The sequence below is a fragment of the Myripristis murdjan genome, chromosome 16 (assembly GCF_902150065.1).
Source record: "Myripristis murdjan chromosome 16, fMyrMur1.1, whole genome shotgun sequence".
Lineage (NCBI taxonomy): Eukaryota > Metazoa > Chordata > Actinopteri > Holocentriformes > Holocentridae > Myripristis > Myripristis murdjan.
The window spans coordinates 6,909,525-6,930,288 of NC_043995.1; the positions used below are offsets into that span (position 1 = coordinate 6,909,525).

A 20,764-nucleotide genomic window follows, 5' to 3' on the forward strand; every position below is an offset into this window, starting at 1 on the left:
GCTTAGAGAACTGGCCTTATCATGTTTTCATCCCAGCATTTAAGTTCTGTTCTCTGAGACACACTGACACCCTGTGGGCAAAAACTGTAATAGTAGCAATAATAGAACATGTTTGTGAAATGGACAGCTGTGTAATAATTTACTAGTTTTAGCAAAGCAGTCATAAAAGTTGAGATGGAGATAGAAATAAGGATGCGAAGTGCAGAGTAGGCAACATGAAAGTATCTTGGGAGAGGGTGACTGGAATTAGAGAGGATTAGAGAGAGGATGCAATACATCAAATCTATCATATACTGTAATTATATGCTGTAATCGGGGGTGAAAATTTAAGCAGTAACCTGTCTTAGATGCTTGAAAAAAGGGGTATGTGCGTATGTAAGGGGATTTCAGTGTGGGCACCAGTGGAGTTGATGACCACAACCACGAGTTGTCCCAACCTTTAGAGCAGAGGGACCTAAAGAGGGAGAGAGAGTCCAATCCTTACAGAACCATAGAGCTTTTCTCACTGTTTGCACAGTAAACATATTCAAACACATTAACCTGCTAATTAAGACAGAACATGCTCTCTCTCTGCAGTGACAATGTTTTATTGACGGTCTGTTCTGTAGAATAGAGCACTTTAAATCCCTGAACAGAACACAGTTTCTCTTTCCCTTCTTACTCTGGATAGGCATCAGAACATCCTGTCTGTTTTCTTTTTTTACAGTTTATTTAAAAAAAAAAAAAAGTTAGCATGACTAAATGCATTGCATACTTAGCATTTACAATGTAATAATAATTCCCATTCAGGGTTAACACATAGCAGAACTGATAATTTAAATCAATATACACATATATATGGACATACAGCAGAATTATTCTTTGTAGCCTACATTCAGATGATTCAAGTGACACACAGGAAAAGGAACACACACACAAACACACACACACACACGCACACACACACACCTCTCATTGCGTCAGTCTTAGCACTTGGCATGATACTCGAAACACTCTGAATTTTGTCTGTTATTTTTCTCATCAATGTGCAACAAACTACCAGGCAGCATAAAAAGCTTGCAGCTAACTGTACCCATTGCCTCAAAAAGAAATGTTACCAATCCTAACCAAGGCATTTTAAGTGCCAGTACAGGAACTTTAACTAAACTAACCCGGTGAAAAATAACAGAATTAATTCAAAATGTCAAAACGTCTAAAGTTAGAGGATAAATAAAATCTAGGAGCAAAAATCCTCGCCTTACACAAAAACAATGGATATTTAGCTGTTTGTGTGCTTCTTCATATCCAAAGATTTGATAAATATATTTATGGTTATTAATCTCCCACTGCATTTGACACTGCTAGTTCAATCCCTAAATTATTAGGGACTGCAACAGATTACTGCCAGCATCAGAGCCGGCCATTCAGTCCATTCACAATAACTGTCAGTCAGCCAGACAGACAGCTAGTCAGTCAGTCAGTCAGTCAGTCAATCCATCATCAATAAACTGGCTGACAGATAAAAGCTCAGTCTCTTATTATACCCCCTCACTTACATACAGACAGTGGATAATTAGACACTCCATATACAGTACTTATGTATAGCCCTACCCATGACTGGCTTAAAGCCAATGTTTGGCTTCTCAATTCAATTTTGCTGCTATCATAAAGATATTAAGAGACACACTGGTGCCACATTGGTTAATCTTTACACATTTTCTCCAACATCTGATTTGACTCAACAATAATAAAATTTTTAAAAAAATCACTGGAAATAATTGTTTTTCTTGAATCTTTTGAAAAATTGATTTGAGACAGTGATATATAAAAATGTTAAAACAAGTAATAACATAAAATGTTACCTCCGTGTTACTAACATTGTGTGATTTCTAGTGAAATCCATTGGAAACAGCCAGGCACTGGTGCCCCCTGGTCCCGCCCACTCCTTATTTGGACGTAACTTTGGTTTTAAGTGACAGCTCAGAACAGCAGCAGCAGTCTATGCAAACTTAAAATCCTTCTTGCTCGTCTGACGTCACAGCTCTCGTTTACAGTAACGGTGGCCATTTTGTGTCATTGTAAATATCCAGTTTAATTAGAGACACAAGGCGGTGCAAGTTAAGATAAACAAAACTTGGGGATTTTGGGGGCATTAAGTGTGTTTGTACTTATGGTATGCCTCGGTCTTGGACCCTCACAACCAAATCAAATGAGTCCAGATGCCTCCCTTTCCCATTTGTTCTATACTGACTAGATGAGAACGGAAAAGACAGTGCTGCAGGCCTACAGGAGAGGAGTGGAGCTACACCAAAAAGATGAAAAGCAAATTCTCTGAATGTCTGCCTGTCTCTCCCGACTGTCACAGTGCTTTAAGAAGAGTCTGTCTAGCTGACCTAGCTCTGTATTACTGTTTATGTGATACATAATCCCCGCTGAATCTCTTGGAAGGGGATGCTCCACAGGAGACATCATCAGACAGCCAGGAATAGATCGTGCCACAGCATACAGGACGGGTAGGACAACAGAGAACACAAGGAACATCACAGGAGAGACGGGAGGTAATTCATGAAAGAGGCGGCGGTTGCGCCCTCAGCAGGTTTACATGCAAACAATATGTGGGCAATAAATCCTCTTCTCTGCCGTTCCTGTCTCTCTCTACTGCATTCCATCTAATAAAAGGCAAAACAATATAAGAATTAAATAATAACAACGAAAATACAAACCAATATCATAATGAGCTACAGTATGTTGGCTGTTTTAGGCACATTAGAACATTCAGTCATACAGAGAGGACAGATTAAAGGCCCAGTCCGGAATTTTCTCAGCATATCAATTGCAGTCAAGCACAAATACGGTAAAGATTTGCTGGTGGAAAATAATCTCTTTGTGTCCCACCGGATGTTGCATTACAAATTCCATTCAACTTCAAGGTTTAAAAACAATGCAGACATAAACTGTTTAGAGGACGGCCACACTGGCGCATCTGCAAGAAATATGACACATCCAACATTAACAAATACTGACCAATCATAAACGAATAACACAACAAATGACAGGTGTCGGAAATTATGTCTGAGGTATCACCAAATCTGTTAGAGGTATAAATCCCTAATCTAATAAGAACCGAGCTAGCTAATTTACAGTCATCTCTGGGTCTGACCAGGCTCTCTCTTTTTTAGCTGTTTTAATAATCCTGTGATAGTAAATCGGACAATTTAAGGATGGAGTACACAGCTTTAAGCGTAGAATTAGGTGCCTATTGTAATTTCTTATTGGCCAAACTGTTGATGGTGAATCGGTCCATCCAGAAAAACTGCCAAAAATTGTCAATCTCATTGGAGAGAAACCTGGTGCATCATCAGCCCTCTCTTTAAAAATCAGCAGAAAACTACTGAACTATACAGACAGACAAAGTGGCACAGTGTGGCCACCCCCGTTACAGTTTAAAAACACATTTAAAATCAATGTTTCACCATGGGAAACTGTCAGTCCTTAATTCATTTGATGTTGAAGAGTGGGTTGGGGGACTGTACTCAATTATCCAGACTGAGCCTTTAACAATATACCATATATGATACAGTATATTGTATATACAGTATGTACAACTAAAACGAACACAGAGGAAGGCAACATGCTCCTTCATCATTAGTCTGGCCTGACACAGTGTATCAGTATAACAACAGTGTATCAGTCAGTCACTACTGGGTCATTGATCACCAGTTCCTTTATTGTGGGTGATTGATGGTTGTTGGGTTTTAATCCATATGAGCGTGGCGATAAATCAGTAGGGGTTTAGTTATGTAAGATGAGTGATTGTTCAGCGGAGTGTGTGTGTGGGTGAACTGCATCCGTCATCAGCGTTGTTCTTCTGTTGGTCACATCGTCCATCGCCGAAGGATACCTGCAGTGTTTGGCTGTGTGTGTGGTTGCATGATGTATGTTGCTGTGTGATATTATTTGTACATGTGTGTGGTAATGTCTCATGCATTATGGTACCGCAGGATGTGTGTGGTAGATTGATAACATTGTTCTTTTTATGTCCTAATCTCATCATCATTGTAATTGGTGGGATTGTGTCGCACGTTGTTGGATGTGTGACATAAAGCATCATTGGGTCGAGTTTGTTTGGTTGATATTGTCTGTGGTATGACCGTCTCCTGTGGTATGTGCATGTCCTGTTTGAGCGGTGTGTGGTTAGTATGTGTTTTGCCTGTGTCCTGTGGGCATGTTGTGTGTTGTGTTTGTGGCAGCGTGTGTGGTATGAGTATCTCTGTGCTGGGGGGGCCTCCTGGGTCTTTCATAGCCATGCTGGCCCCTACCATCGCAGGATAGCTGCGATTCCTCCTGAGCCCTGCATTCAACACTGGCAGGCCCCCGCCCAGTGCACTGTTCCCCAGTCCAGTGGAGCTGAAGGGAACCAGTAAACTGCTCCGGGATGAAACGGAGGCTCCAAGTGGCGAGAGAGTACGGAAGCGCTTCAGTTTGTCCACGAGTTGCAGATTCAACACCTCCGCTTGGCTCTCGCTGTCTGTCTGGCCCCCTCGCTCCCTTTCTGCCTCCCCCCGCACTTCCCTCAGGATAGTGCGTGCCGGCTTGGAGGCCAGAAAGGTGTCATAGTATGGTGGGTCGTCATAGGAAGGGCTGAACAGAAAAACAGGGGAGCTGGCGGGGGAGGAGAAAGATTTGGAGCGGGTGTGGGGCATGGGGGAGTTGGGAGGGGTGGAGGGGCGGAGAAGGGCGTCCACTTGTCTCGCCGTCTGTTTGTCGTCAGCCTCGGCGTGTGCGTCGTCGTTCTTCGGCGGTTCCTGCACTCCAACCGTGGGTGTGGCGTTGGCTCCTCGGTCCCAGCTGCAGGGGTTGTACACCGACGCGGAGATCCCGTGCTCCAGGAGGAGGCGCACCAGGCCGAGGGAGGTGCTGGTAGTCTTGGTGGAGTCCCTCAGATTGGTGGAGGACTCGGCCAGGGAGAGGGAGAGGGAGAGGCGGCGCGGGGTGCAGCAGGGGGTGTAGGAGGGGGTGGCAGGGGTGGTGGTGGGGGTGGCAGTGACAGAGTGAACACTGCTCTGACAGGAGGCCATGGCTGGGCTGAAGGTGGGGTGAGGAGGAGAGGGAAGAAAGAGATGACATGAGGAGGAGGAGGGTGGTGGGGAAGGGGATGGGTGAGAGAGAGAGAAAGTGGGTTTGGGGTTATAGGGAATAAAAGTGAGGGGTATAGGAAATCAGGAGAAAAGAGGGGAGGAAAAGAGAAGGTAGGGCGCACAAGGAAAATTCGGCAAGCAAGAGAGGGACAAGGAGGAAAGATAAGTGAGATCAAGACAAAAAGAGAACATCGGTTAGTCCTAACACACGATTTGGCTTGATTTACTAATTAAAGGTGCAATGCACAAAATTGTCATGGTTTGACTGAAGTGAGGACCCTTTCGACTCTACTGACACAAATGTGGAATCTGCATGTAATCGATCAGTGAGACAGTAAGGTGATGAGAACCAGGTGGAATCAACCATCCAATTCCATGATTATTGTTTTTGTCAGGTGAGTCCAAATGGTCTTCATTTCAGCCGACTCTCAGCAATTATGCGTAGTGCACCTTTAATAAACGGGCTAAAAAACCCAGTGTTTTACATGGAATCTTTCATTAGAAATTACACTACTCACAAAAAGTTAGGGATATTTGGCTTTTGGGTGAAATTTATGTAAAATGTAAAATCTTCACGCTACTGTGATATTATATCATGAAAGTAGGGCATTTAAGTAGAAGCATACACTGGTGATTTCCTCATCTCAAACAATTTCTTGAAACAAAAGCCAACAACAGTGGTGGATATACCACAACAAAAAATGTCTGTGTCAATAACTTGTCATGTGCCCTTGAGCATCAATTACAGCTTGACAACGACGTCTCATGCTGTTCACAAGTCGACTTATTGTCTGCTGAGGCATGGCATCCCACTCTTCTTGAAGGGCGGCCCTCAGGACATTGAGGTTCTGGGGTACAGAGCTCCAGCCTCTACACGGCGACTCAGCTGATCCCATAGGTTTTCTATGGGATTCAGGTCTGAGAAAGTGCAGGCCACTCCATTTGAGGTACCCCAGTCTCCAGCAGCCATTCCCTAATGATACGACCTCGATGAGCTGGAGCATCAAACACCTGATGTGAATTTTGCCGTTAAACTCCTTGTTGGAGAACAGCAACTTGTGCAAAAAGTACTGAAACATTGAACAGTTGGACATGTGCATTCAAAAGTTTACAGAAGGTCACATTAAGTTCACCTGTAAAGGTTAGAATGCATTTTAGGTTCATCCTGAAATTTCACCCGAAAGCCGAATATCCCTAACTTTTTGTGAGTAGTGTATATAGATGCTGCAGGTCCACACCATGAAGAGTCATGCATCAGTTAAACCGTTTCCCAGATTCTCCTATTTTGGCAGCAGTGCAGAAAGATTATGCAAATAGTCTTTTCTTTGTCTGCATGAAAACTCATAGGCCCACTGAGTCATTTGTTACCAGTAGCCCCATTTGAATAAACAAAACAGGATAAATTGAAACTCAATCAACACACAGTGAAGCCAAGCTAAGACGCAACCAACCAAATGATTTTGAAGTGATGATTAACAACTTTACTGAAGACCACAGTCAGCAGCAGCAGCAGCAAGGCTAACAGGCACTTAGTATAGCTCGTATAGACAATGTTACACACAATACATTTTTTATTATTTATACCAACTTAAATAGTTTCATAATTAGATTTGATCAGTGACTTGTGTTACAGCATTGTGTCAAAATCTATATTGTTAAGTATAATGTGTTACCGGGTAACATTTGAGGCAAATAAAGGCGTATGATTCTGTCTTATTCTCTAGGTGCCACTGTGCTATCTGCATCGGTTTAGTCTTCACTGCCAGCCTGACCAGCACTCTGCCTCTGCTTTGCCTCAGAGAGTTACCCACATATCATGATCTAAGTTTGAGAACCAACAGAGAAGAGGGTTAGAGCAAATTACTGAAGTTATAGTGGTTTACACACACCCACAGTCTCTAGGAATGCATTCCCATGCATAGTCTCACCCACGTGCACGCTTTTGGGCACGCTCAGTGGGCCTGCTCTACGCCGGCCATCAATACCATATGATACAACCCCACTTCCTCTTCCTCATCACATGATCTGCCAAGGCCAATCACATAGCAGGAGCATCAGCAGGGGAGTATGAAGTAAGCTAAACATTATCCCATCAAAGAAGCCCTGCCTGGAAAAACCTTAATATTTAAGGGGAGGGGATCTAGGGGGAGACTAGCAGATATTTGGATTTGAGAGTGACGACTTAGACTCAAGGTCACAATGTCAAACGATAATTGTGCTGCAACACATAAATATAGTTCAAAACAGAACAGTCAACCTTTGACAGTTATAACTATGCAGCAGTAGTGTTTCCACCATATAGTGCACACCTTGGTGAAGACATAACACAAACTAGTGTTTACAGAAGAACACTACACTATATACACAAACAATATACCGTACACACAGACAGGGCGTTTTTTCAGAAGAACATGACAGATACAAAAGTATTATAACACATAAACCATTAAGGTGCATAACAAGAGTTTTACCTGGGGGACACAGACGTCAGCTGATCAGAGGGATGGAGGATTCTGCAGGTGGTGAAGGTGTAGGTGGAGCTGGTATGGGACATACATTTTCCAGGGAAATTAACTGGAGGAGAGGAGAAGGGTAGAGTGTTAGTATTGAGACAGAAGGTACCAAACAGCAATCCAACACTTTGACAACACTGCAGAGGAGGAATCCAAGAGGAGGAAAAATAGTTCACACCATCAACCCAAGGCAAAAGCACCAGCACCTAAATCCCCACTCTTTTTGTGTTTTGTGGTGTGCGACTCAAGCCTAAGCCTAAACAGCCTGCATTTGTATTTTCTTGCATATTTTAATGTTAAACACCATAACAAGTCTGTCTTTAAATCCTGACAAAGTACTGAGCAGCAAAAAGCAGCTGGTCCACAAGGAGCTGCACAACTTGTCTGCACAGGAGGCACAAGGCTGGACATCTAGCAGTCCATGTCAGACAGCTGATTTTAAGAGTCAGTTGCCTTGTGAGTGACCTCTTTACAAGTTTTAAAATACTGTGTCAGAACTCATTTTTGACAAGCTGTCTTTTGTTCCACAGTATGTTGCCTTTGCTACCAGGCACATCTGGACCCAACATGTATAAGGAAATACTAACAACAGTGACATCTTCAGGCTGTTCTGGCAATGTCAGCCTTTTGAGCTTCAACTACATATTTATATATCATATTTTGGGTTTGTTATGGTATCAACAACTGATTGATAATCCACTTCTTAGCTAGTCTGATCGGGCCTTGGTGCCACCCAGAGCAGAGCAGACTGAACGGCCATGATATACAGAAAATTTTGAAGCACTGGAGATGAGTAATTACTAAAAAATATGATCAGCAGTAATTCATTTTTTCCTGATAATTTTGTTGCTTATAGCCACTTTACAAAACATTGAGGGTATGTTCCTCATATGAACATATTAATATTTTGTCGATGCTTTTTCCCTTTGAAGGCAAAATGGCTCTTTTCTATTGCTTTAAAATGTTGACCATGTACTTCAACAATACAGACATGTAATCCCCCAGCAGAGAAAGACAGAATGTATACAGTATTGCAGAGCTCTGAAACTGAATCCTGTTTCCTTACTGAGCTCCATTGGCATGTTTAACCTCCGCCTTTTCTTTTTCTCAACTTAACACGATATGGGGGGAAGATGGTTTCTTCAACGGTGCCTCAGTTACCCGGAAAATAGCTTGTTTGCATTCCTCTTTAAAATCAGTGGTAATTTTAAGGGACAGCTAAAGCACAGTGGAAAAGTTTACCCACCGTATGGTGCGAGCATAGCATAGAAAAATACTGGATTGAATTCCCAATGTCAAGGTTTTACTTTAAAGGCTCAGAAACACAACATTACTGATCTCACAGACATGATGGGCTGATGTGCTTAAACACATGTTTGGAATTTATGTGATTCAGTTTTTGGGAGATGTACTTACTGGATTAAATGCACCTTTAATTCACTTTTTACATTTAAGTTTTAAACAAGTGGAAACAATTGGCCAGCAAACACTAAAACATGTTTTTGAGAACACCGCTGTGTGTGTGCGCTCGTGTGTGTGTGTGTGTGTGTGTATATATGTGAAGGTGACCCTAAACCACGGTAATGCAGTCAACTCCAATATTAACTTGTCATGTGATGTCATGTGACTCAGACAGCTGCGCTAATGCCTAACACACATACACACACTAGACTTTAACACTGTCACGCATGGATGTGTGTATTTGTATGGTACAGTAATGTTTCAAAATAAAGGCTGTTCAAACTAATCATCCAAGTCTGTATAACTGGATCATTTTCCTCTTGACATCTGTGTGTTTTCAAAATTTTACTATCTATTATTAATGGTGTAGCCTATAGCAAAGTTCATTTTACATATAAAGAGACTGCTATCAGCACCGAAAAAAGTTAATAAGTGCTCTGCCAGACGCAAACTATATATACCCTGAAGTCATACCTTTAGAGATCAGTAAAAGGTGAAGTGTTAGACCCTTTAAAGTCGGATCATTCAGGAGATCTGACAGAGGAGGAGAGGTGTGGAGGATGGCGGAAGATGTAAAATGAGCGCGATTGGTTGAAACCAAGCGATGTGTGAATGAAAGAAAGTAAATGAAAGAAAGTACAAATTATTGACAGGGAAAGTTAAGGAAGATGAAAATCAAAGAAAATTAAATTTAAAAAATCAAGTACTCTGGTTTGACCGGGCTGCACACACAAGGTCTGGTGGCGGGATGGGGAGGTGTGCAGGTGTGTACACATGAGCGTGAACGTGCAGGAGGGGACGGCTAAACGACGCTGGGGCGGTGAAATGTCCAGTGCAATGAACGCTCTCCCCCCACCCCTCCTCTTCAACTCCCCTGCCCTCACACTCCTGGGCTGGTGGGAGGTGAGGGTAGGGGGGTTGTAGTGCTGTGACTCCAGCTAAGAGGCTCCCTCACCAGGCACGCTGTCCACTGCGCCAGGCTGTAGAGCCTGGAGCTCCTTGAGGTCCGCCTGCCCGTTCATCTCAGAAGAAGTGAGAGGAGGGGGAGGGGAGGAGCTTGAGGAGAGAGGGGGCATGTGCAGAACATGTCCGTCTTTTCCTCTAAATGCCCCCTTAACTCCTCCCATTGCTCCGTGCAACATTTCTAACTGGCCATTGTCATCGTCGTCGTCACCATTTTTGTTGTGACCGAAAGCAGGTGAAGAGGAAGGAGAGGAAGGACGGGGCTGGGCTGAGGATGCCGTACTCTCTCCCGATAGGCCGGTAAACGACTCAGGTGACACCTCGTCCTCCTCTGGTTGGTCCAGCTGCCAGCTGTCTTCCTGTTCCTGCTCATGATCAAGGGTGCGGAAGCCCTTTGTGACCACCCCGGGACGCTGGTCCAACAGATTACCCAGGTGGGGCTGGGCCAGCTGCTGCCACGCGTGGAGGGTAGCAGAACCTGGAGACCAGCCAAGAAAAACAAACAAACAAACAGAAGTTTATGTTATCCAATCCATGAGAGATAAGAGGAATCCAACTTTTCCCTTCATGAGACCCATGTACATGTCATCAGTGTGATCAACTTGGAACAGTAACCCTCCAACGGTCTGACATTCACAGCTTTGCATCAAGCTTTGGCAGTGATGGTGGCAGCCACATATATAACACTAGACTCAAGGGATGCTGCATTTGCTACTTCAATGTTCCAACACCTTTTTGTTGCAGAACAGTGTGCTGACCTAAATACTGAACCTGTGCTGTTAGGCGTTAGATGAAGATGTTAAATTAAGCTTCAAATGTCAAATCAAAGAGTCATGTTTTAAATCTGTCCAAGGGAGCAGCACTTTAGATGATCCTGATCACTGATGATACCACTGAACTGACATTGAGGAAATTATATTGTTCCTCAAGAAATGACATGTAAGATCCTGTTGGGAACTTTAGCATTTGTATGTTGTTTGGTTTCACTCAAGCATTGGTAACAACTAAAGGCATGGATTACTTTGTATTGCAGCACTGACTTCCATGGTCATCTTTAATTTGTAGGAGCTGGCATCATTCAAATCGTAGCTTTGTTTATCAATTATTATTATTATTATTATTATTATTATTATTACTATGAATGCATTATGCCTTATTGTTGTATTTTGATACATGAATGTAAATAGTACAATATAATATGTGCCATATTGTATGTAAACATATTGGCAGCTTTTGTGTATATATGTTTCCATATTTAGGATGTGAAAGGTGTAAATATATTTAAACTGTTCACTGTGAGGTATTATATACACAATCACACACACAAACAGGCAGGCAGATAGCAGAGACACATGAGCACAAAAATCCAAAGCGACACAGGCATGCATATAAACAGTCACACAATCTCTCACACATGTACACACACACACACACAGGGACAAATGGATGGAAGAGCCAGTGTGCCTACATACATGAAGGTCAGATATGTGGCCTGAATGTTTGTACATGGTGGTATGACCTAGTTTCACAGGTTTCTTTTTCTCAGTCACACACCCAGTGTATGTGTGTGTGTGTGTGTGTGTGTGTGTGTGTGTGTGTGTAAATGACATGCCACAGTAACAAATGTCATTCTGTGCACTTCAGTCACACAGATTCAAATAAAACTGTCTCATTTCAAGTCCAATGAATAGTTGGTTTTCATTTACATGATGCAGCTCCTTTAGGATGTCAGTTAACTAAACTGGAAACAGAGGAAACAAACTGACAGGGAAAGAATGAGAAATAAGGAAGGTGAGAAAATTAGTACGATTTTATTCAAGAAATCGTCAACAAAGGGAAAACAGACAGGTTGAGCAGAAACAGAACATGTGAAGTGGGAAGAAAAGGACAAAAACCAAAACGAACGAAAGAGAGGAAAAAACAGACAGAAATTTAGACAGGAGTGAGAGGGGTTGAGATAAGCTAGACAGTAGTTTTCTTGATGCAGAGCTCTTGTATCCCCATCCAAAAACTGTAAAAATATGCTTTTTGTTGTCTGGTAAGTTGACAACAGAGAGGAGGAGTCAGGTAGTATTATAAAGACAGATCGATATCATGCAAATAATCTCTGAGCTGGCCAAGAAAATTATATATTTCATTATATATGAAACATATGAGTATTACTTCTGTTCATTATGTTAAAAACCAATCATCAGACTTGAAATAAAACAGTGTGTGACATTATTTAGTTTATATCATGTCTTGGAAGAGGGAAAAAAGGCTATGTCAGTATCTATATCAGTACTGCTGCTTGTCACAATTGCAAAGCTGACCTTGCAACTGGTGCAACTCTGAGTTTGAACACTGGGTGGCACTACACAGCAGGGTATACCTCAGTGTTTTCACATTTGTCCTCCTCATGGCGAGAATATCTTGTCAAGACATGAAATTTATTTTAACTGACTCGACAGATAGTGTGCACATATGTAACAAAATATGCCCTGGATTTAGACACGTGATACCCCGGCCAGCAAATTTTATTCAGCCAAAGCTTCACTGCCAGGAAGCCTCACCAGTACAATTACCTACCAATTTCTCTACAGGAAATAAGAGACCAATTTTCATGGCAAGAAAATCAATTTTTAAATCCTAAATTTTTCCAGAGAAAGTGAGATATGAAAATGAATCCATACTGTTGATGAAAAAAATTCTGACAGCAAATTATGACAACCATATTCTGCTACCAATCAAGATTATTTTTGTTAATGAAAACTAGGTTTGAAATAAAAATGAGGCGTTGCAGAAAAAAAAATAAAACTGTACTGTGTGTATCGTAGAGAAATGTCTCTTTTTGTCTATGTCAATTGATTTGGTTGTTCATCTGTCATCTGTTCATGTGTAAATGAATGAGTATTTGAAAATGGCTTGATGTTTTGTTGAGTTTGAGCTCAGTTTTGAGCTTTCTGCATCTTGCCCTTGGCAAATATCCCACGTTACAAAGACTAAAACACTGAAACTAATAAAAACTGGCACACCCACTTCAACACCTTATTAAAACTAAACTGACACTGAAATCAAACAGTCGAAAAAAAATAAAAATAAAAACTGGCAAAAAGTGCAAAATGATAACCTTGCAACCAACACTCTAAACGTGGTAAGAAAATAAATATCTGCTAATGTTACAATAAATATCCTACAATAAAATAAAATCCATTATAAAAATACGATCACCTATCATGCTGCTTGTTGTCTTAAAACTTTGGTGTGTGAATATGAGTTCATGTTTTAAACACAAACCTGCTATTAATACAGCTAAATAATACTATTCAAGCCAGGTCTGCTGACGTGAATATGTATTCAGTTGTAAATTGCTATTTTTATAAAGCTAATAAACCAAACTCATGCATGTAAGTACTAAAATTAGGTAAATGGTATTTGATTTTCATATATGTTACTGATCTCCCACAGGGGATGGCAGTGCAATGCTGTTTTTTATGCTTTATTTTTTATTTTATTTTATTTATTTATTTATTTTTTTGAAAAGGCCAAAATATATAGTTTCTTAGTGTTTCTGCTAATGTTGTGGCATTTGTTTTGTCCCAGTGCCACGGTCATGTTTTGTATTTTTCTTATATTGTATTTATATTTCAAACCAGCAGCGTGGCTGTGTGTGTCTGAAGTAAAAGGTGTGCTGGAGACTCAGACTGCCTCCCTGCCGCTCCAACACCTCCAGCAGGCCTGTGACTAAAGCCAGAGGAGCCCAGAGCTGCGGCTGCGAGCTGGGCACACTGCTCAGCACCAGCAGCTGGGAGCTCCTCTGTGGGCTGCGGGGATTCCCAAAGATTTGGGAGTGACTGTGGCTCGGGAAAATCAGATTTTGCTTCTGTTGGTGGTTTTGCAGGGGTTCGTTTTGCCTCTGTGAGTGACTCTGAAAAATCTGATTGGTGTTTTGAGAGATGCAATTATAATTTGGCTGCGTGTGCTGAGAGGGCTGGTTTTGATTCTGTTGAGTCTGAAAAACCTCATTTTCGTTCTGTGAGGGATTGCTAACTCCCCGTTTTTCATTCTGTGGGGGATTCTGGGAGCTGTGGCTCTGAGAAGAGTGATCACCTTCTAATGGCTTTACAATCTGCAGCTTCTCGGGCAGGTAGGACCTCGCTGTGAACGAGTATCCTGACCAGACGCTTCCGAAGGAGGGATGTGAGCACAGGGACAGCAGGCTCTCCGTCGGGGTTCCCGGGCCACCTCCGCTGCTTCCGCCACCTCCCTTCTCCTCCTCCTTGGCCAGGTAGGCCAGCTTCCTCTCCCTCTCCTCTTCGAAGAAGCGCTTCTCTGAGAGGTAGTTGTCACGGCGCAGAGACAGACGGCGAAGGGCTGCTTCCAGGTCCCTGCTGCCCGGGGTCCCTGGGGTCCCAGGGGGACGCTTATTAGAGTCCTCCGACCTGGGGAGAGGGAGGAAGAGGGAGGGAAGGAGGGTTTGAGAGGGGGGGAAAGGGGAACCTTTTTGTGCTTACCAGAAATGTTTGGGGAAACTAAAGAAAAAAACTAGATCAGCTGCTATTCACACATTTCTTTACAAATTGACAATCTGTTTAATTACTGACACCTATCTTTTCCCTGAGTGGGACAGCCATCAGCCTATTGTCACTTCCTGTCTCTCCTTACAGCCATATTGAAAACTTGGGGCAGACAGCTAACCAGAAGATTGGCATATAGTGTATTAATTATGATGCAGCTCCTTTATTTCCATTGATTTCCCATTTTAGCAGACACAGAGAATTCTTGGGTTTCTTCCTGCACTGTAGAATATATTTCCTCAGGGTAACACAACATGATTGATGGTGAAAAACGAGGGGTCAGCTAAATATGGAGCTTGGCAAGGCAATATTCAGTAATACTACTGAAGGGACTTGAAGAGACAGAGACAACTTGAGAAACCAAGGAGAGGACGGTGGGTGGGTATTATTAGGTCTCTGTCTTTTTGGTATAACTCGTGGAACCTTCATCCAGCCTTTCTGCTGCATGTGGAAGACAAAGCCTGAGAATGTGAGTACATACATACTAGATAGATAGAGCTTCTATACATAATGTCATATAAGGCATCAAATTAACAGCAAGCTCGGGAACTGCAATAGACCCTTTTCACAGCAGCCATTTTGTCATGAAATGGCTTGTAAACAGATGTTACTAATAACTTTAATTAAGGTTGTGTTTCTTTTAAAGTGACGGACAAGACAACATTCAACCCATAAAACACCGTGACCACAAAACTGTAGGTGATGCATATTGTTTTTAACCACCAAGGTCCATGTACAAAGCACAGAATCCACAGATGAATTTGTGGAATTTACCGCATCATTTGTCACAGTAAATTCCAGGAGGTGTTTTGGGGCAAACAGCCATCCTCTAACTTTACCTCTACATCAGCCTTCTGCATGATGGAGGGTGGAGATGGCTGGGACTTGACCAAGGTGTGTAGCACGAGGCATTATGATTATCTGAGATCTTTCCTCCCCACTTTATTAAAACTTTATTGTAAAATCATGAATATTAAATTGCAAGGTATTGTGAGGTTACAAAGCCACAGGCACTTTAAGTGTAGCAGAGTCGTGCCAAGTGAGCCAGATTGAGCTTCACCAGGCCCCTGGCTGCTGGAACAGAGCCGTCATTAATGTTATTAGTGACACCTGTGGTTACCTGCTGCTCATTGTCAGAATGACTGCTGTCAGAAGACTAATTAAGTGACTGACTAATGTTAGCCACAAGCTGCCTATCAATTGTCTTAAAATGCAAAACCCATTTTAGAATGATTTGATTCTCATGTGTACATCTGTGGGTAATTTTGTGAATGATAAATGTGTGAATGGTGCACCACTTGGTACTTAACATTAGGAGACAGGCAGGTGTCAGTTTTAAGATATTCAGTACTGACCCAAAATACCAGCAATGCCAAGGCTTTCAAAAACCCATGCAGTTAACCTGTAACTGAGGCTGATATTGGGGCTGCTTTTCTAAAGACTCTGGCCTCTCCTCTCTTTCTCCCTCCTGGTTTTGTTAGCTTGTAAAACTGAGTTAGTCTCTGTTGTATTAGCTCATTATCACAGCCACTGACTGAAGCATAAAGCCTCTGTGGTCTGTTTAATTGCTTGGTGCCTTAGTAACTGTAGCCCAATACAAATCCTAAAACACACCATAGAAACACTGTAACAAACTCTTAGGTTACAACTGAAATGTTAACATGTCATAGTCAGAGAGGAAGACACTTGCTCATTCTTTCACTTGGTTCAAAAAGGGAAAAAGAGAAAAAGCAAGATTACTAAAACAAAGTAAAAGCAAAGACAGCTGAATCGCACTGTTGAAAAGCAGATAAAGTGACGAGGCAAACACTTGATCATGTGAATCTGTTGTCTCTGCTGCTGAGTCACACTGTCCCTACCCGTCATCAGGAGTCTCCAGGATGCTGCCGGTCTTGTTGTCCAGGATGATGCTGCTTCCTGTCTCACTGCCGTATATGGAGTTGGAGCGAGGCGTGCCCACCCTGCTCGACCGCCCTGAGGTGAAACATGACGTCTGATTGGAGCCTGGGATGTTCAAGGGGGAGGGAGCCAGTGACGACCGCTGCTGACGCATCAGGTTGAGGTTTCTCACTGTCTGAAACACTCGCTTTGGGTGCAGCCTGGACACAGGAGCCACACAAACACGTTAATATCCATTACAACCCAGTGGGCAGATTCCAGATGCTGTCTCTTTTATACTTCAACACCTAATAACATAATAATGTAATTATTAAGTGCATCAATGCTGAATATGACAGTATGAAAATAAGGCTAAATCTTACTGCCACTGTACAGACTCAGACAGCTCTTATTTATTTGAAGTCAGTCAGATTTCTAATTGGACATACTTCTGTTCTTCCACTTCTGGGTCGTCCATCCGCAGTTCTTTCCTCATGGTCCCCTCTATTTCTGCTGCTAGAGAGTCCTGCACAGGCAAGAGAGACAAAAATAACCATGATTAAAAAATACTACAGCTATCAGGCCCCTGATGGCGGGTTCAAAAGTAGCCGAGGTGACAGAGAGTCTCAGCTGGGACCCAGACAAATGTCAGCATCAGTGGGTACAAGTGCCAGTTACATCAGCAGTGGCTGTCTAACAAGCTGCAGGTCATGGACACATTTTGAAAGAACTGGCCTGGTAGAGTAAAGTTGAGGGATGGCAATACTATGTCTAGTATGGAGTCGCTAACATCTGTAGTAGCTTGATTTAAAGGACAATTCCCCCCTAAAACCTATCAGCACTGTTTAAAAACAGGAACTGATGAGTTACAATGTGTTTCTAGTATTATTTTGGTGTTGTTTCAGGGTGTAATTTTGTTGTTCTATTAGTAAACTCACCAAACATGATGCACATTGAGACAAACTGCAGCTTAGACAGAGCTTAATGGGAGAAGGAAGTGTATTCTCGCCACTGTAAAGCAGCGAGTCAGAAAACAAGACTTAATGTTTTATTTTCAGGGGCTGACATTGAAACCTCATAGCTTTAGATCTCTCAGAGGTATTGGTGGATTCACTTTTGACCATAGAATAACAAAAATATAGTATCAAACAAGATGGCACTAGAAACTATTTCAAGCACCAAGCCAAGATTTTAAAAAGTGTTTTGGGCTGCAAGTTGCTTTTGAGTCAGGGGAATACAGCTGGTAGTGGAGCCTGCTAACCAGTGCACTGGATATCACTGTGCAATAATATGAATGTAAGCAGCAGACTTCCCAGGTGAAAGGTACAGTTCCCTCTCGGTTTCACTTGTTAAATCCACTTCAGTCATGCACGGGTGTGAAATTCAACATCACAATGCTGCTCTCGGCTGAAATATAAAGCGAGTTTCACCTTCAGGTGCCCTCTTCACTCTCGCCATAGATCTCAGCTGTTTGTTTTTTTCCACCCACTCCTTTCTTTGCTCTTCTGCCCCCCACCCCTCCCTCCTTCCCTCCCTCCCTCTGTCTCTCTCACCATGGGGAACAGGCCCAGGGAGTGGAAACGTCTTGGTGTGCTGAGCGGTAGAGTTTTATTCCTTAGGTTCTTTAGTTCCTCCTGAGCCTCGTGTAGCATCTCCATACACTCTGCGTACTTATCTTCTAACTCCCGCAACTGGAGGAGGACAAAGAGAAAGGACAAAAGAATAGGTTCATGTACTTGAACCATGAAAAAATATTGTACTAGAGCACGCATGGATATATTTTAGATTTTTATGAGTGCTTTAATCAAAAGGAAAGCACTTTGCAAAACAGTACTTAAGTGTATCGGGCAGAGACATAAAGTACCTCTGATAACAGTAACCAAAAACCTCAGTGGTTGTATGTAATGACTGCCAACACATTAAGCAGCACATGGAGGTATTAATATGAACTTCATATATTAAAAGATTAGGTCAAGGTTTATTTTATTAGTCTCCCATGGGAGAAATTTGTCTTGGACAATGGGTAATGCTGCACAGCATACAAGAAACATAAAACCACAAGAAACATAAAACTGTATAAAAAACATATAGTAATAAATAGGTCACAATAAAAACATACAGTAGTAAAATAGATGGTCACAGCAATGTATCGAAAGTGTAATATGCCTAATCAGACAGCAACAAAACCTACATAAATACCACAGAAGGAGTTTTATGGTTAAAAAAAAAAAAAAAAAAAAAAAAAAAAAAAAAAAGTTTTTCTCCTTAATATGTACATTTGTGCCACAAGGTACTCCAAAATCTGATCAGATTTTCTCCTCTACAGGGAATTCTGTGATATTTAGTTTCTGTCACGTACTGTTGTTGAGGTTTTGTGTCCGGAATAATGTGTCTACAGTACACACAGACAGACACCATGACAACAAAGTGTCCTTACTACGGTGCCAGGACATAAAAACAAGAGCCGGGGGGAAGATCTCCTAACAAATTCCCTAACAAACACAGGAGTTGGCATGGCTGCTGATAAATCACAGCCAGCTGGAACGTGTCTGAAAAACCCAACTCTGCCATGGTCACGTGGGTGAGGGTCAGTGGGCTATAGATCTCCTTACCTCAGCAGTGAGTTGCCTCTGGGCGTCTTTGGCTGCTCCTAAGTGCTGAGTCAGCTCCTCGTTCTCCACAGCATACTACAAACACACCAGGCACAAAAGGAATCAGCTCTGTAAACTACTTGAGCCATGAAACTTGCTCTTTGCCGCATAGCATAAACATATAACACACAAATTACAAAAGATAGGGGGGTACATACCGACTTGGCCTTCTTCTGAAGGTCTACTATCTGGGAGAGGAGATGCGTGATCTCCTCCTGCTGCCTGGAGGCGTCCTCCGTCTTCCTGGCCAGCTCCTCAGCCAGGGTAGACATCTGTAAGTTGGCATCACCTGGAAACACAAATCAATGAAAACATAATCACAATAATGTTTGGGACATGTAAATGGAAAGCATTCCAGGAAAAAGGCAACAATATGAGCCAAAAGGTGAAAAAAAAAAAAAAAAAAAAAAAAAAAAAAAACGTGCTGGTTGGACTTAGCTACATGGAGACATGTACATTAGCTACATGTGGATGTGCCGTTTCATGCACCACCAGACCAGACAAATATAAACAGAGGTGGTTTCATGATGCAAGACCAGCTACCAGCTACTATATTTTATTTGTCTACACAGGTGATACACAGAAGGTGATATGTTAAGATATATTAATTCATTTTCAGTGAGTTCTGTTGGGTGCTGCAATTTATCATGATACAAATCAGACTATAAGCCATGTATTGTGATGCGTGCTGTATTGTGAGGTCCTTGACAATACCCAGCCCTAATCATTATGGGCCTATTTTTATTTATACTAGATAAACCCATGAAAGGGGCAGCACTGTGAGAGGGCCAGCTAAAGGTGCAAAACACTGAAACAACAATAATGAACAAAAACAACAATAATATTGAACATATAACGCTGTATGACTTAAAAACAACAACAGCTAATCAGACCGACCCTCCGGCCAATCCAATACTCACGCAGCTCTTTGACACAGTCGTTGACCAGCTGCTGCTCTTTTTCCTCATAGGAGATTGTTTCTGTCTCCAAATGGCTGGCCTGGATTGGGAAAATACACACAGAAATTACTAATCAATAACACAGTGGACATCATTAATCCACCAAATAATTTATGTGCCTGGTCTTGACAGAGAAAGAGGTTAAATATTAATAACCAGGATGCAGAACACAAAGGGTAAGAATTTGTCACCTGAACAAACTACTCTCCAAAATCAAACTAAACTGAACTTAAAATTTACCAGCTACAGTTTACATCTAGAGCTACAAGACTGTATCTTTAACCTGAAGGAAGAGGTGAGTACCTCAGACCGCAGTGAGAGATTTTCTTCCTCCAGATCTTTGAGTTTCTTCTGCAAGGAGTCCAGGGGGAAATAACTGGGCGTTGATACATTGGGGTCACTGGGACGGACCCTGTAAACGCACACACACAAACACACATATACACACAAATAAATGTGGGACACAAATAAAACACAAATCAAGTGTGCGAAATGAGTCAATCAACAATCAGTCTGCTATAAATCAGTGTCTACAGCTCATTAGGTGGTTGTGCTGATGTTGTCTCTCTCTTACATTTTGTGGGTATTTTGAAACCAAAGAACTATATGGTGGGAGCATTTTACACATTTAAATTACCAGACCACTAACACTGCAAACAACCAATT

General features: G+C 42.1%; 1 protein-coding gene across 5 annotated transcripts in view; it reads right to left on the reverse strand.

Moving 5' to 3' along the window:
• Positions 1-565: 565 nt before the first annotated feature.
• Positions 566-20,764, reverse strand: part of trak1a (trafficking protein, kinesin binding 1a) — a 49,349-nt gene continuing 29,150 nt past the window's right edge. For 4 of the 5 annotated variants that reach the window (XM_030071873.1, XM_030071870.1, XM_030071872.1 and 1 more), the window contains 11 exons: positions 20,402-20,510; positions 20,060-20,138; positions 19,298-19,428; positions 19,101-19,175; positions 18,042-18,179; positions 16,938-17,014; positions 16,470-16,709; positions 14,144-14,475; positions 10,047-10,532; positions 7,589-7,691; positions 566-5,064 (listed from right to left, as the gene is read on the reverse strand). In XM_030071873.1, the coding sequence (XP_029927733.1) occupies positions 4,014-5,064; positions 7,589-7,691; positions 10,047-10,532; positions 14,144-14,475; positions 16,470-16,709; positions 16,938-17,014; positions 18,042-18,179; positions 19,101-19,175; positions 19,298-19,428; positions 20,060-20,138; positions 20,402-20,510 (2,821 nt within the window). In that variant the 3' untranslated portion in view covers positions 566-4,013. Of the gene's footprint in view, positions 5,065-6,758; positions 7,143-7,588; positions 7,692-10,046; positions 10,533-14,143; positions 14,476-16,469; positions 16,710-16,937; positions 17,015-18,041; positions 18,180-19,100; positions 19,176-19,297; positions 19,429-20,059; positions 20,139-20,401; positions 20,511-20,764 lie in introns of those variants that run through there. The other variant, XM_030071874.1, reaches the window with a different exon arrangement.